The sequence below is a fragment of the Ischnura elegans genome (genome assembly GCF_921293095.1).
Source record: "Ischnura elegans chromosome 13 unlocalized genomic scaffold, ioIscEleg1.1 SUPER_13_unloc_1, whole genome shotgun sequence".
NCBI classification, from domain to species: domain Eukaryota; kingdom Metazoa; phylum Arthropoda; class Insecta; order Odonata; family Coenagrionidae; genus Ischnura; species Ischnura elegans.
This window is the reverse complement of record NW_025791657.1, coordinates 8,780,910-8,803,338: the sequence shown is the minus strand read 5'-3', so window position 1 is coordinate 8,803,338 and position 22,429 is coordinate 8,780,910. Positions and strand designations below refer to the sequence as shown.

General features: G+C 38.1%; 1 protein-coding gene across 1 annotated transcript in view; it reads right to left on the bottom strand.

Moving 5' to 3' along the window:
- Window positions 1–9,997: 9,997 nt before the first annotated feature.
- Window positions 9,998–22,429, bottom strand: part of LOC124172224 (zinc finger protein 565-like) — a 142,060-nt gene continuing 129,628 nt past the window's right edge. The window contains exon 8 of the mRNA XM_046551646.1: window positions 9,998–13,149. Within this exon, the coding sequence (XP_046407602.1) occupies window positions 11,732–13,149 (1,418 nt within the window). The 3' untranslated portion in view covers window positions 9,998–11,731. The remainder of the gene's footprint in view (window positions 13,150–22,429) is intronic.

Genomic DNA, 22,429 nt, shown 5'->3' with positions numbered 1-22,429 from the left:
TTTAAATGAAAAAGATATTATTCGAAAAATGGAGTGCTTACTACAGATGTCTCATTTATGACATGAAAAAACCTGTTTGGCATGTTTTGAAATTGAGCAAATCAACTTTGTGAGTTAATCTGGGATAACTATTGATGGAAATGTTAATTGGAAATAATATGTTAATAAACTGGAATTGGAAATGCTATCGATTTCAAGGAAATTCCTTATTCCTTTGCCGGCCTCGGTGGCGGTGGGGAAAAGTCCTCGCCTGCCAAACAAGAGGTCGCGGGTTTGAGTCCCGCCTGGGTAAGTTCCCCTTATCCAGGGCATGGTTGTACGTGTACGTTTCATTGTTGAATTTGTTGAATACCCCGATTTTAAATGGCCTATGAGAGCTGTATTCGGAGGTTGGGGAATAATAATATTATATTAAGTTATTTATGTCCAAAAAAATAGGTTGTTCTGCATATTGTGCTCTAGTTGAATCAAGACTGCAATATGGCATTTCTTGCTGGAAAGGAGCCTACGATCCTCATATAGAGCCTTGGCAGATTGCCTAAAGAAATTCACAAGGGCAGTGTAAAACTGAGCTCTCGTTGCCTCTTTTCCGAAAACAAAATGTTTTACGACTAAAGTGATTTTTTTTCATTTGAGGTACTCATGACGTTTTCTATTTGTGTGTAAAACAGAGCAAAACAGATTGAATATGCTAGTAAACTCACGTAAAAAATACGTCTCCATGAGGTTCGGAAACTGTTTGTATACGTAAGCCCAAAAATGAAGCCTTCAAACGTGCATACACTTTTCATTGCACTGATAGTGTTATGTTCTCATATAGTTGAGATACTGGGCCTAAACTCTGTGGCTTAGTTTCTCGCTAATTAAAACATTTTTTTTATCCCAAGAGAATGAAAATATTGAACAATTGTTAAAAAGTTGTTGTGTTATCTTGATAATTTTATTTTGTCATTTTTTTGTATATTTATTTGAGTAAAGCTATCATTCCTACAATTTTTTTCTAAAATGTTCTGTAATCTCATTGAAATACATGTTTTATTTTGTATTTTAATTTTTTCCCTATGCTGCTGAACTTAACACATGCATGTTTGAATATCAAAATTTTTTGTGCTCTTATATTTTATATGTTCACAAAGCAGCACCAGCTGCTGCTTTAATGAACTAAGTTACGATGGTACCTCCAATTATGGATCACAGCATACCTATATTCTACTTTATTGTTTTATTTACATGCTCTTTGTAACGTACGAATAAGTGGAATAGATATTATTATTTTTGAAATGTATGTAAGGATGAATGTATTGAAGGATTGTGGCAGCAGAAGGACATGCCCAGGATAGAAGTTGAGAATCAAACAGCCGGCTTGCCTTATTTTTTTATTGAAGGCATGCCGGTTTTTTTCCATCAAAGGCGCCTTGTTCAAGGTCTCTTTTCAATTTTCGTGTCCTTATTGGTTCTGAATTTGCCTGGCATTAACCATGATTGCTTGGTGGAAATAAACAAAATGTTGTCCGTATGCTGAGAATAAAGTACTATTAGTGCAAAATAAAAGGCATATAACTGATTTTGCTAATTAAATAAATTTGTGTAACTTTTCCAATTTGAAGTAACATGATTGCATTTTTGTTCTTATTCATCTGTTTTCAAAATTTTCCATTCAAAGATGATGGTCAAAATTCAATTGATTTTCAATCCAAGTTACTTTCTTAACTTTCTTTAAAAAATTTCACCTCTGTGTCTCCAGTTCATTTTCTCTTAAATGTCAATTGGTTAATTGACAGAGATAGTGCTACACTTCAACCACTTGATTACCGATCTGTTTTAATCTTGCTTCTTCTATGTACCTGATCTGTTTTAATCCGACATTGAAAGAAATTTTGGTATCTGCAATCTGTATCGGTTAAGAAAGTATGACCGGATATTGCTAGAGCTTAAAATTGTTTGCACTAAGAAATTTTGGGAATTTCATTTTCACGTGAATTTCCAAGAATGCGATGGTGAATATGTCTCGTTGATTGGTATTTAATCAGTTGATATAAGTACCTACTCTGCATGAAGGATAATTAAATGGGAAATTTGTAACCTTACTTGAGTGCTTATGCATGGCTACGACTGTTTCCAGTTAACCCTTTCGCGCCTGGCTCCTTCACGGGAAGTTGCTTTTGGCTGTACGAAGGCTTTGAGCATTTATTTTTCGCCGTGTACGGAGTTGTTTCTCGGCAAGGATTCGTCCAGGTAGTCGCTCCCTCCACTTAATGACCTTTTTCTACCGGCTAGTCGGACCCTTTCCTCGGCAACTGGGCAAATATAATCCTCGACCCTTTTCCCGAAGGCAGTCCATCACGGCGTACTTTTGCGGTCAGTTTACTGTTACTAATTCGATTTTCATTTTTAAAATTGTTACTATTGCAGAAAATGTCAGTTCATCAATGTATACCTTTCATTTCGCAATGCCTTTAAACTTTTAAACGAAGTCCTACGGTAATTGTAGGGTTTTCAGCAAAAGGGCATTAGGTCATAGACCAAAAAATACTTTAAAGGGAATGAAATCTTTCAATGTTCCTAGCATACTTCTAGGTATTTACGATTTATGATATTAACATATTTTATAACCATGATCCCCAAAACCACACTCCTCATTCGCGTCTGCTCTCCACGAGTTCTCTGAAAACATGGGAATGAAACATTTCGAATTTTTTTAGAAGAATATTTACCCGAAAAATTCTCATAAAATTACTTGAATCTTACAAATATGTTGTTTGAAATGGCTAAATTATATGTGTAAAGCAATTTCGCTTAGATAAATATAAATTCATATTACGCACGAAATAAGAAAAAATACTAAACACTGTTTCTAGAGTCACTATCCTCGTCTTCATTTTCACTTCTGGTGAGCATTTCTAGGATCGACTGATCCGTAATTTGCCTGGACATTTTCCCAGTGCAAGGAAATTCCCGTTCAGCAAATCTGCCTAGTGCTACACTCGTCCAAGTAACTCTTAACACGTCGAGAATGTATGCAAAACTAACGAAAGCTCTAAGGAACCATCGAAAGGCACTTCAAGAAAAAAAATCCTGGCTGTATAATTCCAAGAAAAAATGTAATTCCACCGAAACATCATTTGAAATACAATCCTTGCAGGAGTAGGAAAGGGAATGCGTACAGAACATTTACGGTTGAATTTGAATACACGCCAAGAAAATTTTGAAAAGAAAATGATTTATTCCGGGAAGAATGAGGTTATCATCTTCCACATACATATTTCAGCAGGAGGATACTTGCACCAATATACTCTTGGGTGTGCCAGTTGAAGGGTAATAAGTTTTTCCAAGAAAACGTTAATGCGCTAATGTGTCCCGAAGTAAGCCCGTGAGGTGCACAGGGCTGACCACCTTCATGGATCCTGACCAGAGAACCAAGATATGAAAGTTATTACCTGGGTGGAGTAGTTCTCTTTCCATTCATGGTATGGGCTGCATTGCGTAGCAGGGTTTTACAGAAACCATCCCTTGCGTAGGCAGCGGAATGCGAACAGAGAGCTAACGGCTATATTTGAATACACGTCAAGAAATTTTTGAAAAGAAAATGAGTTATTCCGAGAAGAGTGAGGTTATTTTCTTCCACAAATTTAAGTAGGAGGCTACTTGCACCAATCTACTCTTAGATGTGCCAGTTGGAGGGTAATAAGTTTTTCCAAGAAAACATTAATGTGTCCCGAAGTAAGCCTGTGAGGTGTACATGGTAGACCACTTAAATGTAACCTGACCAGAGAACCAAGGTATGAGAGTAATTACCTGGGTAGAGCAGTGCTCTTTCCTGCAATGGTATGGAATGCTTCTCATAACATGTGTCTACGTAAAACATTCCTTATTTGTACATAAAAATTTACGAATTTTTAGGATATGCATTAATTAGTATTTATAGCGAAATTAATTTATGATACGTTTGTATTCAAAGGTTGATGAGAGGTTATTAAAAATAGTCGCTGTAATTTCGGCTCACGGCAAAGAACTGAGAGAATCATATTTTATTACATTACGAGGACTTTTTTTTACATAGTAGTTAAAACGGATATTTTATCGAATTAACCGCAAATGTACACTTAAAATGTGGAAAATAGAGTAACGTATATCTTTAGATGTAAATTATTACAATATCACTCCTAGAAATGTTCTAGTAAGTTTTAAAAATAACAACTAAACATCTAACCTTAGCGCCTCCAAAATTTGTTCCAGGTGATGATAAACTCCGTTAATATGAACGCTAGAATTCCGTTTAAAATTTGGAACCGATCAACAAAACATCTAGAATGTAATTCTTAGCATTGATTTTCAAAAAATGCAACGTTAATTTTTTTATTTATTACACCTTATAAACAAATAAGTGACCATGAGCACCTTCCTTGAGTGGGACACTGAGAGCCGGAATGGGCCGAGGTAATCCCCACACGGACAATAGGAAAGGGTCGGACCTCTCGCGCCGAAGGACCCTAATGGCGGTTGGGACCCACTTGGCATTCTTGACCGCGAAACCGTGAAAACACGGCCTTTGGCCATTTGCTTCGAAAATTTCAAGCCGTGAAAACCCGGCCTTCATCCTTTAGCATCAGAAAATTCAGGCCGTGAAATCACGCCCTGCGTAGGAAAAAGGTTAATTCTATCTGGAATATAATATTTTGCTCTAAGCCTTAAACAAATAACATTGTATAGCAAAAAATACTTCTTTCATGAACAAATGCTGACAATTATTACTGATAGGGTAGAATGCCCAATAGTTAGCACCCCCAGTTTTTTGGCACTCTGTAATTAACTGTGTGATAAGAGACAGAGATGCATTGCATTTTTGATGCTTCTGTATTTAGAAGCAAAGAAGTTTACTTTATATCTGTCAGCGGTTCTGTCCACCTTACAGAATTTGAGAAGTGACTGCGGACCATATACCAAGTGTTGCATTTTTTTTGGAGAAATTGGATGTATTCTTAGCGGAAAATTAAGAATGTTACCTCATTTGGATGCGTTTTTTTATCAATACCAACCCATTAAATAGTATGAAACTTAGATATTTGTAATGATGGTAATAGCTCAATGAGGTTGTTTTTTACTTAGAGCCTGTTATCATAATTAAAATTGATTTTTATCGGGTGCCAATCACTGGTATGTAAATATTGTTAATTTCTAATGATTGGCACTGGGTGCCAAGTATTGGAAATTTCATCAACTACAGTTATATATTTATTTTGTTCGCCAAATGCATTGTACTGCTAGTATAAATGCGTATTTTATATTTTGGCTCATACAAATGAGTGCAACCAGTACTTAGCATGGGTGCCAATAACTAGAAAAATGGGTGCCAATAATTGGATATAGTCAAATTAATAATATCAAAGAATTCCAAGCAAAACAATTGACAAGTGATAATGTCAAAGATTTCGAGCAAAATTATCGCGGAAATCCTTTTAAGGTCTATACTCCCGAAAATAAGTGGTATCATGGCTTTTTACGCAGATACCCTGAAATTTCTTACCGTTCATTTGAAGTAGTAACTGATGCAAGTGCATACGTGAGCGATATCCTCTACATATCAGAGGCTGGTTTAAACCTGTGGAGGACATTCTTAAAGAAAAAAACAAGTTTGATATCCTCTCTGATCTGAATAGCGTGTTAATTGGCGACTAAACTAATTTCATGTCATGCCCTGAAAAGAACTTCGTGCTTGCCCCTCTGGATAAAAAAATGTATATGAAGTTACCCTCACCGTCACGTGAAGGCAACGTTTACCGTCATAAGTACCTTTTCATCCTTAGGAAATACGTGTCCTCCGATGATCATCTACCTTCTACAGAGGATCCTTAATAAAATTTTCCAAAAGGTTCCTGAAAAATGGGGGAAAGGGCGCAGTGACAATGGGTGGATGATGTTAGAAGTGTTTTTTAAACTTATTGGGAATGTTTTTCATCTTTATCTTTTGGAAAGTAAAATCCCATTACCAGTAGTGTTGTTTGTAGATGGCCACAAAACCCATCTGCTATACCAAAGAAGCTCGCTATGCAAAGAATTTCAAATTATTCTAATGGCTCTTAGCCAAAATTCCACAAAAATATTTCAAGCCGCTGATGTGGTTGCCTTTAGGCCAATAAAGACTAAGTGGAAGGATGCCATACTCGAATAGATCAAAAACACTTACGCCGATAAAAAAGAGGATTTTGTTCCCATTCTTTCAACCATATTAAACAACATTGACTAGTCTGGAATAGTTAATAATGGTTTCAGGGCATTAGGTCTATATCCATGGAATGCCAACGCAATAGATTATTCTAAGTGCCTAGGAAAGCGTTCATCCAGAGTCAGTGTGAATATCTCAGTTTGTAAGATGAATCCACTTCCATAACATGATTTTTCTTTGATGGTTGGGGAAGAGCAAAGTGAAACTTTGTAAAGTATTCAACAAAATTTGGGAAAAGGAGAGGAATTCAGAGTTCTATATAAATTGTGGGAGCGCTATCAAATTACAATGCAAATTGATAGATAATGAGGAAGAAGGAACGGATGAGAAAGTAATTGTACTTGTACATAAGCAGCATAACACAGAAGATACGACTACAGATAGATTTCTTTAGAGACTGAGGCAGCATTATCTGAAATTTCTGCTGCGCCACGCATACACAGGTCAGACCTAACAGAGGGTCCATGCCACGATGAAGGACCATATAGTGTAACCCCAATGACTATCATTCTTTTTTGGCCTGAAACACGAAAAAGAAAGGAAAAAAAGAAGTACCGCAAGGGTACCATTTGTACAAGACGTAAATTGACCCCAGAAAAATGGAAATAATGTCATGACAAGAAAAAAAGAATAAAATAAGAAACTCAAACAGAAAAGGAACTAAGAAAGGAGGAAAGGGAGGAGAAAAAACTGCAGAAGCAAGCAACAAAAAAGACGTTTGAAGAAAAGGCAATTAAATGACCATTCAAAAGAGAGCCAAAGAGAATGTTAAAGGCAGCTAAAACATTGATATTATGAAATGAGCAGGAATAGCTACCATCCCAAAGTATTTTTAGTACAGCTTTACCACAAAAACAATAGGCGATTAGAAAGGAGTAAAAGAGTCCATCCAGCTCTGCGATGGGTCCCAGGTTACCTAAGCGAGGTCGAGGCTGTAGCCTTGCGAAGGTGTCAATTCGGGGGTGTGTGCTTTTGTCTGTGGTAGTCGCTGGCGCGGAAGTAATTTCCGTAAACTGCCACAGGAGGGCATTCTGGTGAAGTGTTTTTTGCTTATTCCTCTGACGGATGGTGTCAAATTTTACGGCCATTTGAGAACCCCCTTTTGAATCCTCTATATATTATAGAGGCCGTAGAGGTCATTTCCCCCGTTCACCAACTATCATCTATCACAAAAACAATGTCTAAAGTCTTTCGCCGTTGAATCTCATCGTTTCACTGGCATAGGAAGAAAATTCGTACTCACACCTGTCAGTGGAAGGAATTAACCAATGGTATGCGTAACTCCACCGTGGGGCAAAAGAAGGTAGGAATTGAATGCAGCAGTTGCAAGAAATTATATATTTCTAAATCACCTAAAGTGAGTCCCAAAAACGCATCAAATGCGACCTCCAGATGATACTGGCTTTCATCTTTTTGTTTGTCATGAATGCTATGAGTTTCCAGAGGACAGCACTTCCCTGAGTGATTTATAGATATTTTGAACAGACAAAAAATATATTAATCTAAATACATAATAAACATGTAAAGTTTTACTTTTTCGGTCCAAAAATACTTTGTTTTGAGCGTAAAATCATTAAAACGCAAAATTTTAAAGTAACATCATTGGATTTTCATTTAAAGGTATTTTACCGCCTCTCACTGTTTCAATATACTTACAGGTAAGATAATGATCGATTCAGTAGCTGAAAAAGGCTATATTTCTTTAATATATTATAACTTAAAAGAAAATTTGCCACGCAGTGCATGGAAATCTGGTGTGCCAATAACTGGATGAAGTGTGCCAATAACTGGATAAAGTGTGCCAATATTTGGGTTTATTGGACTTTTTAAACAATTATTTTTAGTAAACAATTATTTTTAGTAAAATATAAATCGCTCACATGGGAGTACTAAAGCAAAATGTCTCTCAGATCTAAGGAAAGTTAGAAATAAACTGAAGTTGTGATACAACGGTCACAAGAGTTAATTTTCTTCGTCATGGTCCTTAAAGTGCCAATAACTGGGTAGTTTACCCTATGTTATTGTATTTCATCATTAAACATTAAAACTTTTGGAAAACTGAAGTCAAACAAATAAACAGCCGCAATACATAACATAATGGGCTGTTGAGACCGATAGTGTGTGAGTTAACGTACATAACAAGAAGTACCTGAAGCTCCTCTATAAAAAAAAAGTGATAGGTAAAGCATGCCATTATAAACGAGTATATTTTCATAGACCACCCTTACGAATGAAGTATAAATGTGGCACTCTTGGTGATCATTTGAATTAAAAGTTCCAAAATTGCCTGGCAAAGGAGCACTTAGCCAAAATGTTACTGTTTTTGAAATGCACACTTACCCTTCACCACGGCTAACTTTTCTGGGTCCAAGGCAGGCTTGCTTGCATCTCCCTCCCCAAAAAGGAGGGAGCACAGCAACTCTCGGAGTCCGAGATAATGCAAAGTCCCAGCAGGGAAGGGGTCGAAAAAGGTTCCGCGAGACCCTTCTTAACGAATGTCCTCAAAAAATGCTCCGTACCACGAGAAAGAAGAGTCTCTTGGGGCTCAGTACGGCAGTCATGCTAAGGCGAAATCTCCGCCGTCTCGAAAGGGCTAAGGTTTTATGACGAAATCCACGGCTTTTTCATGGTAGAAAAAATTCACGGCTTATTCACGGTTTAAAGGTTTTCACAGTTGAGTGGGAACCCTTGTCAGTTGAAATACTTAGAGGACTTGCTGGATATGACCTCACTGCACGATGCTTATATCCTATTGATACGGCTTCCCGGCACGACACGGATGTATGCGTGAGTTGCGGGAATTACATCAGGCTTTGTTTACAAGTACAAATATACAAATGTAAGTATGCTTGCATACAAATTTTTTTTTCTGTGATATCCTTATATGTAAAATGACTTCTGGTGAAATTTCAGCCATGGCTACTCCATTCAGAATACTCAGCTGGATCAAAATAGTCCTAAAGATGCTAACCGGCAATGTGAAATTGATGAGGACTTTCTATGAAGAGAGGGAGAGAAGAAACGTATCGCACAAACCTTGATTGGCCGACACAACAACATTATTTACTGGGTAGTATTACCCTATGTTATTGCATTTCATCATTAAACATTAAATATTACATTTCATTAATAATAATAATAATTTTATTCACCTGTATGATCATACAATTAAGTAGACATAGGCTTTGTCAAAAAGAAATAACTTTAACATTTCAATCAATTAGAATTTCATAATAGGTTTTACAAAAACAACGAATATACATATAACATGTGGCAAGTTATCATAGTGCATACAAACTAAAGGAATAAATATTTCATAAAATTTACAATTTACATTACATTCTTGTTGGTCAGGGTAAATTGTAGGAATGATGAAGGAGGAACTTTACGCAATGAAAATACAAAAAAATACAAATTAAAATTATAAAGATTAAACAACAACTTTTTAACAATTGTTCAATATTTTCATTCTCTTAGGATAGGAAATGTTTTAATTAGCAAGAAACTAAGCCATAGAGTTTTGACCCAGTATCTCAACTGGGTGGGAACATAACACTTTCAGTGCAATGAAAAGTGTATGTATGTTTGAAGGCTTCATTTTTGGGCTTAGGTATACCAACAGTTCTCGAAACTCATGGATACGTATTTTTTACCGGAGTTTACTAGCATATTCAATCTTTTTCGCTCTGTTTCCCACAAAAATATAAAACGTCATGAGTACCTTAAATGCAAAAAAAACACTTTAGTCGTAAAACATTATGTTTTCGGAAAAGAGGCAACGAGAACTCAGTTTTACACTGCCCTTATGAGTTCCTTTAGGCAATCTGCCAAGGCTTAATATGAGGAAGGTAGGCTCCTTTCCAGCAAGAAATGCCATATTGCAGTCTTGATTCAACTAGAGCACAATAAACAGAACAACCTATTTTTGGACATAAATATCTTAATATAAGGAATTTCCTTGAAATCAATAGCATTTCCAATTCCAGTTTATTGAGATATTATTTCCAGGTAATATTTTCATCAATGGTTATCCCAGATTAACTCACAAAGTTAATTTGCTCAATTTTAAAACATGTCGAACAGGTTTTTTTCATGTCACACATGAGGCATCTAAAGTAAATGCTCCTTTTTTTTGAATAATTTCTTTTTTACTTAAATGTAACATATTTTATTCATTTGCTTGATACAAATTTATATGAATACAACTAAAGATTTGTTCCATCACATGCTATTTGTTTTTGTAAGTATATATCACTCAAATCATGCAATATAAAAACCAAAGCCGTATTATCCACAAAGAAGTTAATTTAAAATTGAATCTCCACGGCACTACAGATGAAAGTGATGTTTCTTGTCCACAAACGTCATGTATTTTCTCACTCTGGGTTCATCCACTGAAGTTACTCCTGAACCATTTAGTAACGACTCATCTCATTCTAGCTTGCAATAATCTTTTCAGTAACACTGACTCGTCTATGCAAGCTTTCGTAATGTTTACGTATAACAAAACTGCAACTTTCTAGATATTGTTGAGTGCATCAGAGATAGCAGAACAAAGCTTTAAAATTCTATTTTCTGTACTTTTACCTTTCACACAATCCCAATTGCACAGGAGTAAGTAGTTATTAGTGTTTATGAAATCCAAAAACTGAATTTTAATTTTTTCCAAGACTTTTGAGAAGACAGGCAACAGTGATATTGGTATATAATTGCTAGCATAAGTTTTATCACCTATTTTGGAAATTGGCACTGCAATACCTGTTTGTTTTAGAAATTCACACTTTATCATACTCAAGTTTGCTGTGTGTAGAAAACGGTGCAATACGATCATATACCTTAATAATATTGATACTGTTTTTATCATGACCCATTGCATTTTTACGCTTCATTTCTTCAATAATTCTAAAAACCTCTTTAACGTCAGTTGGAAAGAAGTACAATGACTGAGCCTCACCACAGTTTGAAATCACAGCTTATAATGACTTTCAATGCAAATATCAAAATATTGGGTTCACTTGATAGTCTTTGAAGAGCTTCACTAAAATGATTGTTGATCTCACTCACTGTCTTGAGTGCAACATACAAAAAACGACTTGGTACGATTCCCATGGTATCGTGGGAGATGACCCATCTTCCCAATAGGTACTTGATCATTATTCATTCTTCATTGCGAAGGTAAGAATAAGGTATTGGGCTTCTCACTACAGATTTGCAATCGCTTGATTTAGAACAACTTCGATATTTATAAGAATAATCTTTCCAATGACCAAACATGTCAAGTGCACAGAGGTGGCCCATTTGGGGAAAGCCATACAACTTACGTAGCACGAATATTGTTTATCACTAGTGAGTGCTCATGTGGCGGTTGAGATTAGAACTAACAGTGAAAAACTTTGTGCTTACACTAAATTAATTATGTTTCACAACAGTACGTGCACACATGCAGTGGTCAAGGCCATTCTTAGCAGTAAAGTACTTGCTGGAGACACTGTATAGAAATGCTTAATCTCATGTATGTACACCCATGTGACGGCCAAGGTGAGAACTAGTAGCAAAAGACTTGCAACAAATGTCACATTGATAAGGTTTCTCTCCAGTGTGTACTCGCATGTGAATGGACAGATAAGAACTCTGAGCGAAAGATTTTTTGCAGATTTGGCACGAATATGGTTTGTCTCCCGTGTGTACTCTCATGTGACTTTTGAGGTGACTAGCTTGACCGAAGGACCTGCTGCACACGTTGCATTTAAAAGGCTTTTCCCCTGTGTGTGTCCTTATGTGACTTTTGAGAGTACCACTGGCAGCGAAAGATTTTTTGCAGATTCTGCATGAGTAGGGTTTCTCTCCCGAGTGAGTTCGCATGTGAATTCGGAAATTACTTCCGTCAGTGAAAGATTTTTTGCAGATACTGCATGCATAAGGTTTTTCTCCCGTGTGTGTTCGCAAGTGTTTAACGCGTTCTCTACTGCAAGCAAAGGATTTGCTGCACACATCGCAGGTATAAGGCTTCTCTCCTGTGTGAATCCGTATGTGTTTTACTAAGTCGGTCTTTGCAAAGAAAGACTTTTCGCAATGATAGCAAGAATAAGGCCTTTCTCCCGTGTGTGTTCGGATGTGAATTTTAAGAGTACCTTTCTCAGAGAAAGATTTTTCGCATATTCTGCATGCATAAGGTTTCTTTCCCGTGTGTTTTCGCAAGTGAATTCTGAGAGTACTTCTATAAGTGAAAGATTTTTGGCATATTTGGCACGTATAAGGCATCTCTCCTGTGCCTACACACACGTGGCGATTCAGGTGACCAATACCAGCGAAAGACCTGCTAAACACATCTCCTCCCATTGATGATTTTGCTTCAGCGTCAAAATTATCACCATTCAAATGAATTTTCATGTGTTTGATTAAGTCATTTTTGTTGTTAAATACATCTCTGCAGTTGAAGCAATGATATGAATTTTCGTTTGACTTGCAACTATTCTCAGGATTTTTCATCAAGCAATTGTTTATCTCTTCATTGTCTCCCATGACAGTCTCACAGCCACTTGTGTCATTTCCTCTGATTATGATTGACCTGAGGTTATGAGTGGTATTTGATGCATCACGACCACCTCTATCCCCAACAACCGTCATTGTGGCTCCGCCTCCCTTGCTTTCAAGTGATTGAATGTATTTTGTATTACATTGTCTATCATCAGTAATTGAGCTATTTGTTTCCTTATCAGTATCTAGAGCGCCACATATTTCCAAGTCGTCATCCATCAGATTTCTTTCAATCCGAAAATGGGATGCTCCAACCTTGGGATCAGTTTGTGTCACCAGAGATGCAAGATCAATGCATCCATCAATCGAATGATTCATTACATTTCCTTCCGAAGACAGATGTGAAGTTGATGTTGCTCCAATGGGCATTCCTTTGGCAGCCGGGAATCCTAGAAAAGAATTTCAAATTTAACCCAGATAACACAGAGTAAGAGAGTTAATCGTTTCTTAAGGTTTTCTTACGGAACAAATTGATAAGCAGCTTATCGTAAGCTAACGGGCTTATGTAAGGCAAGGGTAAGATGTTAGGGAAGAATGGGTAAGGATTGCCATTAAATATCCTCAGGCAATGTAAGGGTGCCTTCATAGCTCGGCGTTGCGTACTTGGGGGCGGAGCTAACTCATCGCAGCAAGTTGGAGCCCTTCACAGGTCTGCGTTGCGAAAACAAATGAAAGGCAAAAGGCGTCGGCTCCTAAAAATCGGCCTATGACCATATCATCTTATGATTTCGAACCAAACGCACAATAAATATGTTGTATTCTGCATGTTTACCCAATTTCATTTCTTAAAATGCTCTTCTTCACTATAAATAGCATTTGAAGTTGATATGGCGACCATAAAGTCGATAGTAATGCATGTAGTGATGACCCTTGCCTATGCATTATTATGACCTTTAAATTTTATTTCTCAACTCGGAATATTCGAAAAATAGCTAATTGCATACACTCAATGAACATGAGTAACGTGGAATGTTATCAGGAATATTTATTAATGATATCTGTTGTTCAAACAGATTGTCCTAGTCATGTTATATAAATAGCTCTAACTGAGTAGATCATGATGGCACAATTATTGGATATAAAATGGAATTTAAACGACCTTAGCTACCAACAAGCACCTCTCACGCTGTATTCAGCTTTTGATATCATTTACGGGTATGAGTTATGCTAATATATGCTCCTCAGTGACTGTAATCTAATTTAGGGTTAACATTTGTCTTATGTTTAGGAAAGATACGAAATATCTAAGCTGAACACTTCAAAATAATAGTAATAAATGAAATAAATAGCATTTGCCACTCCCATTAGAGCTAATCTTGCACATTTGTGTACCAAGAAACAAACACCAATTCGAAATCGTCGGCGTACTGCCGCCTTGACGCAGAGAAAATCCGACAGGTTCAGTTTTTCTGCGACGACGCAGCGAGCTGGAGACGTGACGTCATCAATTATCCAAGACGGGCTCTGATTGGCTCGCTAGCCGCGGCGTCAACGCAACGCCGAACTGTGATGGCCCCCTAAGTCGCTTCTGTTGGAACGCCAAAGGCGGCTGAACATCATACTACACATGCTACGCGGCTCATCCCGACATGAACTTAAAGGCTACCGGTGAAATTAGGCGAGTCTTCATAAGGGCTTAACAACTGATAAAAGATTTTCACGTAAATAGAAAACAATTTAATAACAGCAAGAGACTGGGTAGTGAAAATATAAAGCATAATACAAATACTTTATCCTTGCGACGGAAAGAAAAAAAATAACATCAGGGAGAACGCACGATCTAGGTATCTGTTGCTCTGTACTCTAACCACTACACCACGGCAGCTGATAAAAGAGAATGGTTTAGCTACCACTTAAAAATACAATCATGTAGAAAAAATTGTCTGGTATGTGCAAGAAAAACTGAAATTATTCAAGGTCCACACATTTTAACATTTATGAATTTTAATTTATGCCTTGTTAACCAAGAGATTCCTTCCGGCATTTTTATATTACTCTACGTCGCTATTCTTGTGAAATTTTCTGTTTTTCTTATGACCGTCGTTTCGCTATCAGTTCATACATGTGAATGATATTCAAATTATGGCAGTATGATGTTGTTTCTACTCATATTAAAGAAGTGCCAAGAATGGAAAAATTATTCTTATACATACATCCTAATATCATCCCTTAATGAATGCTCAGAAACGATGGAATCTAAACAACACCTTAGGAAGTGCTGAAAGTTTGGCATCCACTTTGTCATTACTCTGGATGATTGTAGGCCTGGCCGTAGGAAACCCATAACAAGCTTACTTGATAAGCGCCTTCCTAATTTCTTCCTCTCGCCTTATCTCAATGACTAATAATGTGCAGGCTGGGAAACTATCAAAGTCGAACATGAAATCTAAGGCTCCTATTCCTAACTATAAAATTGATTTAGTGGAAGGAAAAAGCCACAAATCATGGGGTAAAAATGTATCCTGTCTTGGCCTTGAACCCAAAAACTCTTCATAAAAATCAGGAGGGAGAGAAAGAAAGGGATAGGAACACAAAACAGGAAAAGGACGAGGACAATGGAGCTATCATAGAATGAAGCCAGAATTCCTGAGGCAAAGTATACATATACATTATATTTGATCCATAAATAAATACATATACGTATCAAAGAAAGTCTAACATTGCATTAGTTACATAATTTATAACACGAAAATGGCTGCACTATTTTCAATGATATTTCAGATAACAGAATAAACATTAAAAGAGAGACATTTTTTAAGAATTGGCAACACTGCAACAGCTTGAAGTTGGCAAAAACTGAAAACTAAATATTTTTTGTTTTTACCAATTTAATGGCAGAGCTTTTTCTACTTTGACAAGGGAACAGTGCACAACACGTTAATGTTACTATAATGGGTACCTCGGTAAGTGACCGCCTTTTTAGCCTCCTCTGCAGGGACCACATCATTTACAATACACTTTTGATTATCAGGGCTATGAGGAGATACGGAACGGATAATGAAAAAACGGATAATCCAAACTTTCACTTAAATGTCTTGTAATGTTCACAATTTACGTAAAACAATCAATCCTTTATTATTAATGACGTTATTCTCTTATTTAAGAGTGTTTCGCGGACTCATTGAGTGCTTTCTTTGCCAGTTCGCCATCTTTTTAGCGGCGTCAACATGGTTGTATTCGTATTATTAATGCTCCATGAAAGGCTTGGTTTTGAAAACCCCACATCCAAGCGACCTTGAGCTCTAGCTTTACAAGCGATGAAGATGAACCCTTTTCCTGCAGTGAGTAACAAAGAGCCTCACTCCTACAATGCAGGAGCAGTGGTTTCCTGTAGCACCGTTTCCTGAGAGTACCCTTCTTCATGGTTCCTGTTCACCTAGCTTGGTTGATGCATGAGCATTTGCAGTGTGTGTGTCGCTCTCCTGTAGCGTTTAAACGTGAGTGAAATTTCCTCATAGCCGAATTGGAAAATAGTCAATTGATAGGTTAAAAAGCGAGTCACTATCACTAAAAAAAACATGCACGCAAAAAGAAAAACTCACACGGGAAAAAACTCAGAGCTTTCACAGTCTCGGACTCAATCTCAACCTGAGTGTAAATGGGGAGAAGGAAAGGAATGTGTTGGACAAGGGAAAGGGGGATGAGATGTTCAACCCAGGGAAGGTATGGGCTTAAAGATGCCAAGTGCACGCAATGTTCGAGGGTGTGGAGATTGAGGGCGGAGTCAGTGGGGGTGAGGGAGGCAATGATGTATGTGTATTTATTAACGAAATCACTTTTGTATGTGTTCGGTTTGTTTTCTGTTTTTGAGTTCATTTGTTGTGTTTTATTTGTCTGTGATCATGTTTGTTTTTATTTTGATTTCTTTTGCTGATTTGATGCTATGTTGATGAGAGATAAATAAGTTATTGTTAGTGAAGCCATCTTGAAGTGAATGTACATAATATAAAGATTAAAATAGTGTCAAGTGATATTTTCCTTGGGTTAAACCGCTGTGATACGTTAGCAATAACTGATGCTTTGCAACATTCAGGAAAGAGGAGTGACGTTTTCTCGGGTTTCGCACGGGGTCAGGTTCTCCATTTCTCCTTCCAACGTTTCGATAGACAACTCGCCCATCATCTTCAGGGATTCAGGAATCCAAATTCGAATTCCTGAATCCCTGAAGATGATGGGCGAGTTGTCCATTGAAACGTTGGAAGGAGAAATGGAGGACCTGACCCGATTTGAAACCCGAGAAAACTTCACTTCAATTGTTCGCCGGGAAGAAAAACAATTATTATATTCAGGAAAGAGGTCATTAATGGAAACAGAATGTGTGGGTAATGGGAGAGATGCATTGGTGATGACCGACAACCGAAGGCGCGGTGATTATTTATGCTGGGGTTTAGGGGTGGTGCATTGGCCAACATAGAAATCAGGGCAGATGTTGCGATGGAGGAGGTACAGCAGACTCCTGATTATCCGGATACGGTTTATCGGGGTTGCGGATTGTCCGTGCATGATTCTTTCACTATCGCTCAATTTTTCCACGATCATTATTTTTTAAATCGGACGCAAAATCATAGGAAGTACGGCATTAATGCTAGGATACCTTGCTAGAATGCTAGAATGCCGGCCTTATTATTTCCGTTAGAATCCCCTTCGTAAAACGGAAGCGGTCACGCGCTAGCTTCATTCACGGGAGCTCCGTGTTACTGTGTTCCAAGCCTCTCTACGCTCATTGTTCACGGATACACGTCGCGCAGCAGTTGCAACCCGGGCAACTTGAGCGAGATGCGAATGCGCGGCGTGGTGCCTGACAGTGTAATTTCCGACGTCGAGCAGTGGTTTTGAAGAATTCGCGCAAACCACGTTTCTGTATCCGTGATCACACAGCCAAGGATGTGTGCTTTTCGAAACCAGGCCTTATATGGAACATTAATAATACTAATACAACTAAAAAGGTCTAGAACTTATGAAGAAAGCTATCAAATAGCCCGGGAAGAAGTCTTAAATAACAGAATAGCTGTAAATAATAATAGAATGTATGTATTACGTAAATTAGGAACATTACAAGACACTTAAGTGAACGTTTGCATTATCCGTGTTTTTCAATTATCCGTGCCGTCTTTCCAAGTCATAATCCCGGATAATCGGGAGTGTACTGTAAATGATGTCGTTTGAAGTACACGTGGTGGAGGGAAATATTGGGAGGCACTTAAGTTTGGGGAGAAAAGAGGCAGGGGGTGGAGATAATACCTTACACATTTTATATCTTGGACGGTTGCACAGTGAGGGTTGAGTGGTGGTGACTTACTGGGATTTTTGAAGCGGGAGGGTGGCTTTGAAAATGGTGCTTAGAATTCATAGATTTGGTGGTTTTCTTCACTGCGGGTGACCCGTAAAACTTTAAAACAATAAAAAAACGTATAATCCAAATTAGCCCGCACAGATAAAAAATGCTACCCATTCTGCACACTACCTACTTTCCTGGCCCTACAAGATATCCTTCAAGACTCATGCCCAAATATTTGTAACCACAAATCCACCTTCCAGATTTTCCCTTGTACTCCACAGATCATGTATAAGAGAAAATATATATATGAAAATGACAAATTATACTCTTTGCAAGTTTTATGTTATATGATCGACCAATATTTTGCAGAGTAAAGAAGTTCCTAACAATTACAATGATAAATTTTTGGAACCACAGATAAGTATCCATGGAAATTATTTTACATACATTATACCCATGCAATATCTTCAATAAATTCGGCCGAGTGCTTTAGCCAGTTAAGCGACTGAGGCGTCAATCTCCCCTGAACTTTGAACACGAAGAGGTGTTCGCTCTAGACTTATTTAAGTATACCGGGACTAGACACGGCGATAACTTTTACGGAGCCACCCGCAACGCACAAAACCACTGTGGATGACTCCGTAAAAGTTATCACCACGGCTAGTCCAAGTACGTATACTTAAATAACCATATAAGTAGCTAATACTAATCACCATTATATTGATTTTGCTGATTCAACTATGACCACTGTTGAAGTGATCAATCTTTGGTAAAAGACATCGATACGTAACCAAAACTTTTTACTTTTCAGCGTCAAGAACTTCAAGCTAGCATTTTATCTGAAAACATCATCTAAATGAACTGAAATTGACCTATGCTACACTATAGTGCTTCTTTCGCGTTATAGCTTACTCTTAAATCCCCTAGGTCACAGCACTTGTCGATAGATTCAAGTGTTTCTGCGTACGCTATGCATTAGGTACACCACCCTCCCCTACTTGCAAGCTTGCACTAGCCATCTGCCCTGAGGATGGAACACGACACGAGTTCTGAAACGTCAGCAGAATGGAAAAAGACCACCCAGCTGGAAGCCCAAATAGCCTTCTTTGACTTATTTAAGAAGATGAGAATGATTGCTTTCCAGGTTGTTCGCTAAAATACAATGTACAAATCCCCTGACTTACTATAATCACTAACTCATTTCCTGAAAAGATCCCCACTGCTCAATCTAATACTGAAATTTTGAATTTCTCCTGAATGAGTTTTCAATTAACTATTAAAACGTTTGAAGATAAAGCCAATGCAAATAAGTAGGGATGGACGGATCCAGGATTTTTTTCGGATCCGGATTCGTATAGGATCCTTGATTTTCGGAGCCGGATCTTTCGGATCAGATATTTTCGGATCCAAATGCATTTTCAAATTCCTGACGCAGAAATTCCCTCGATGATTGTTCAATCTCTTGTAAAGAGTCACACTATGTGCCAGTCGTATTGTGCCTTTTTAAATTTCCACGGCTGAAATTCTCCTACGTAACCTCTGCGAGAGCTTTCAAACAAAACGGTTCGTTATTAGGACAAGAATTGCATGTGACGGCGCATTTGAAGATAGAATCGGAACTCTTTCCACCCTTTTCGGGCACACGTTGCATTCACTGAACCTTTGATTCAAAATTTCGGATCCAGATCCGATGTCTTCCGCGACTTTGGATCCGATGTATCCGATGAAGGGAAATAACCGCGGATATTTGGATCCGAGGTATCCGATCCGACCATCCCTAATTAAAACATTTGAAGATAAAAGCAATACCAATAAGGGTTGAGCTGCAAAATAAATGCAAGTAATCAAGTACCAGCAGTGGCGAGACAGATAAAACTAAGAGCCATAAGGGCATATTGTAAAGTTAGGTCTCAAAAAAACACCATTTGCAAATCCCCAATTCGCCATGTGGAATATGACAGCAGCACTGCATTTGAAATCAATCGATTCAGCTTTGACTTTGTGAAAATCCTTGTTGAAATGAAAAATAAACAACCTTGTAACCTTGAAAATGATGCCTCAGCATTGAAACACGTCGTAAAAATCAAAACTTCCAGTGAAAAGATACCAAGGTTGTACATTTTTTATTTCAGCACTACATTTCTTGGTTTCTACACCAAAGGGTAGAATCACCCATGTAGTCATAGTCCGTTCAGTAGCTACATAGCTGTACTTTAGGATGGAGCTCCCACTTAGCTCACCCACTGCGATGGCTGCCTGTCCTTACGCTACGGCACTCCCAGTTTTTTTTGTCTTCATAGGATTCTACCCCCGAACGCGGAGGGCACAGCAGCCGATGGACGGAACGTATATCCCGAGCGGCAGAGATAGAGATGGCGCAGGGAGTCATTACGAGGAGACGTGAGCGCAGGGATTACCGTAGGCAGTCGGCTATTTTTACTGGGAGGGTTTTTTTTCTTTTTGTCGAGGCTAGTGCCAGGAGTGAGTTAGTTAGGAGTGTAGTAGGATAAGTCTATCCCTTATTTGTTATCCCATGTCCCCTCCCATATTCCTGGTGATGAAAAGGGAGTGGTTTGGATGCTAGCACGATCCTCTCAACTTTCTGAGGGAATTACTCCCTCCAACAGGGGAGTTGTCACCATTCCGAGTACGGGCGGAATTATTTTTCCCCTTTATGCTGCATCCCATACTGGTGCCCAGAAACCCGACACCTTACGACGAGCCTAGACCCACTGGTTAACCCACGGCTCAACGGCACCACCAAGTGCGAACTATGCTCAGTCACTCGATAAAAGATTTTCCCGATTGACATTCATCCCTAGTTAATGGTAGTGTACGGTGAAAAGTGTATAGACATAAAAAATGTGAGGAAATGCTGCCGGGAGTTTTCTGATGGATGGAAAAACGTTCATGGTGAGCAGAGCAGTCAGGGAGGCCATTTGTCGGAATCAACAGCAGCTTAAGTTGATGAGATGGCATACAACAACCAGAGAATTACTCGTCATGAGATATAGGAAGGTCTTGATGAAGGCTGTAGCTACATCTATGTGCGGAGCACTAGGTCAGAGGTCCTCCGTTACGATGCAGTTTCTGCCAGATGAGTCTCATAGGAGTGTGTCTGCATCATGACAGGGCGTGTTCACATGATACATATCAAACGACCATCCTATTCCATGAATTTGGTTGGGATATCATACGCCACCATCCTTACCACTCTGACATAGGCCGAAGCAAATACCACTTTGATTCCTGTTCTCAAAAAACACCTAAGGGGACAAATATTCAACTCAGACGATGCAGTGCAAGAAGTTGTCATGAGTTAAAAATACAGGGAGAGGAGCACAACACGAGAATTAAAAGGCTAGTAACAATAGTGCCAAAAAGTAATTCATACTCATGGCAACTATTTAGAAAAATAGCTAAACGTTCCCCTTTTCCAATGATGGATGCAAAGTTGAAAATAAACTGATTTTTCTGGATTAAAAAAATGGGAAATCTTAAAAATTATTACCGAGGCTTCCACGGTGAGTTAATTGGCGATTGTTTTTCGGTTCCTTCCATGTTGACTCATATTTTGTGGACAACCAAAAAAACTAACAAATCCCAATCAATACTTTTCGTTTTCTTTGATGAAGGAAACAACCATTTTCTTTGCTAAACCTAACAAAATACGAAAGCCAACCCCTGGAAAAAAGTGAAAATGATTGTGCCCTTTTTACAATTCTACCTAATTTTCCAACTGATTTAAATTGGAACAAATATGATGCTAATTTTTGCACTTTTTTGACCAGGTTCCATGTTAACGTTTTCCATGAGCGCTGATATTTACTTTTGGATACTCGATTCTCAGCCAAGTGTTCTATTCTGGTCATTTATTGCTATTTTTTCAATAAACCAGTCCTAAAGGTCCTGCGAAACACAGCTCGCGCTCTTTCTTCACGACGTTATAAAATCTATTGAATCGAAAAGACAAGTTGACGCACTATTTCTAGATTTTAAGAAAGCTTTCGACACTGTACCTCACAACAAACTTTTATACAAATTACAGTCATGCGGATTAAACGAAACAGTTGTAAACTGGATACGCGACTTCCTCAGAGATCGTAAACAAAAAGTAGTTCTTGACGGAATTAGCTCTGATGTTGTAAAAGTTACATCAGGTGTTCCACAAGGAAGCGTAATCGGCCCCCTGTTGTTCATTATATACATTAACGATCTCTGCTCCCGCTTTAGCAGTAAAATACGTTTATTTGCTGACGACGCTGTCATCTACCGCGAAATTAGTGATCACTCTGACTATGAAAATCTATCATCGGACTTAAACAACGTTCATTTGTGGAGTCAAGAGTGGGGACTCGAACTTAATCTGAGCATATGCATGGCGGTACATT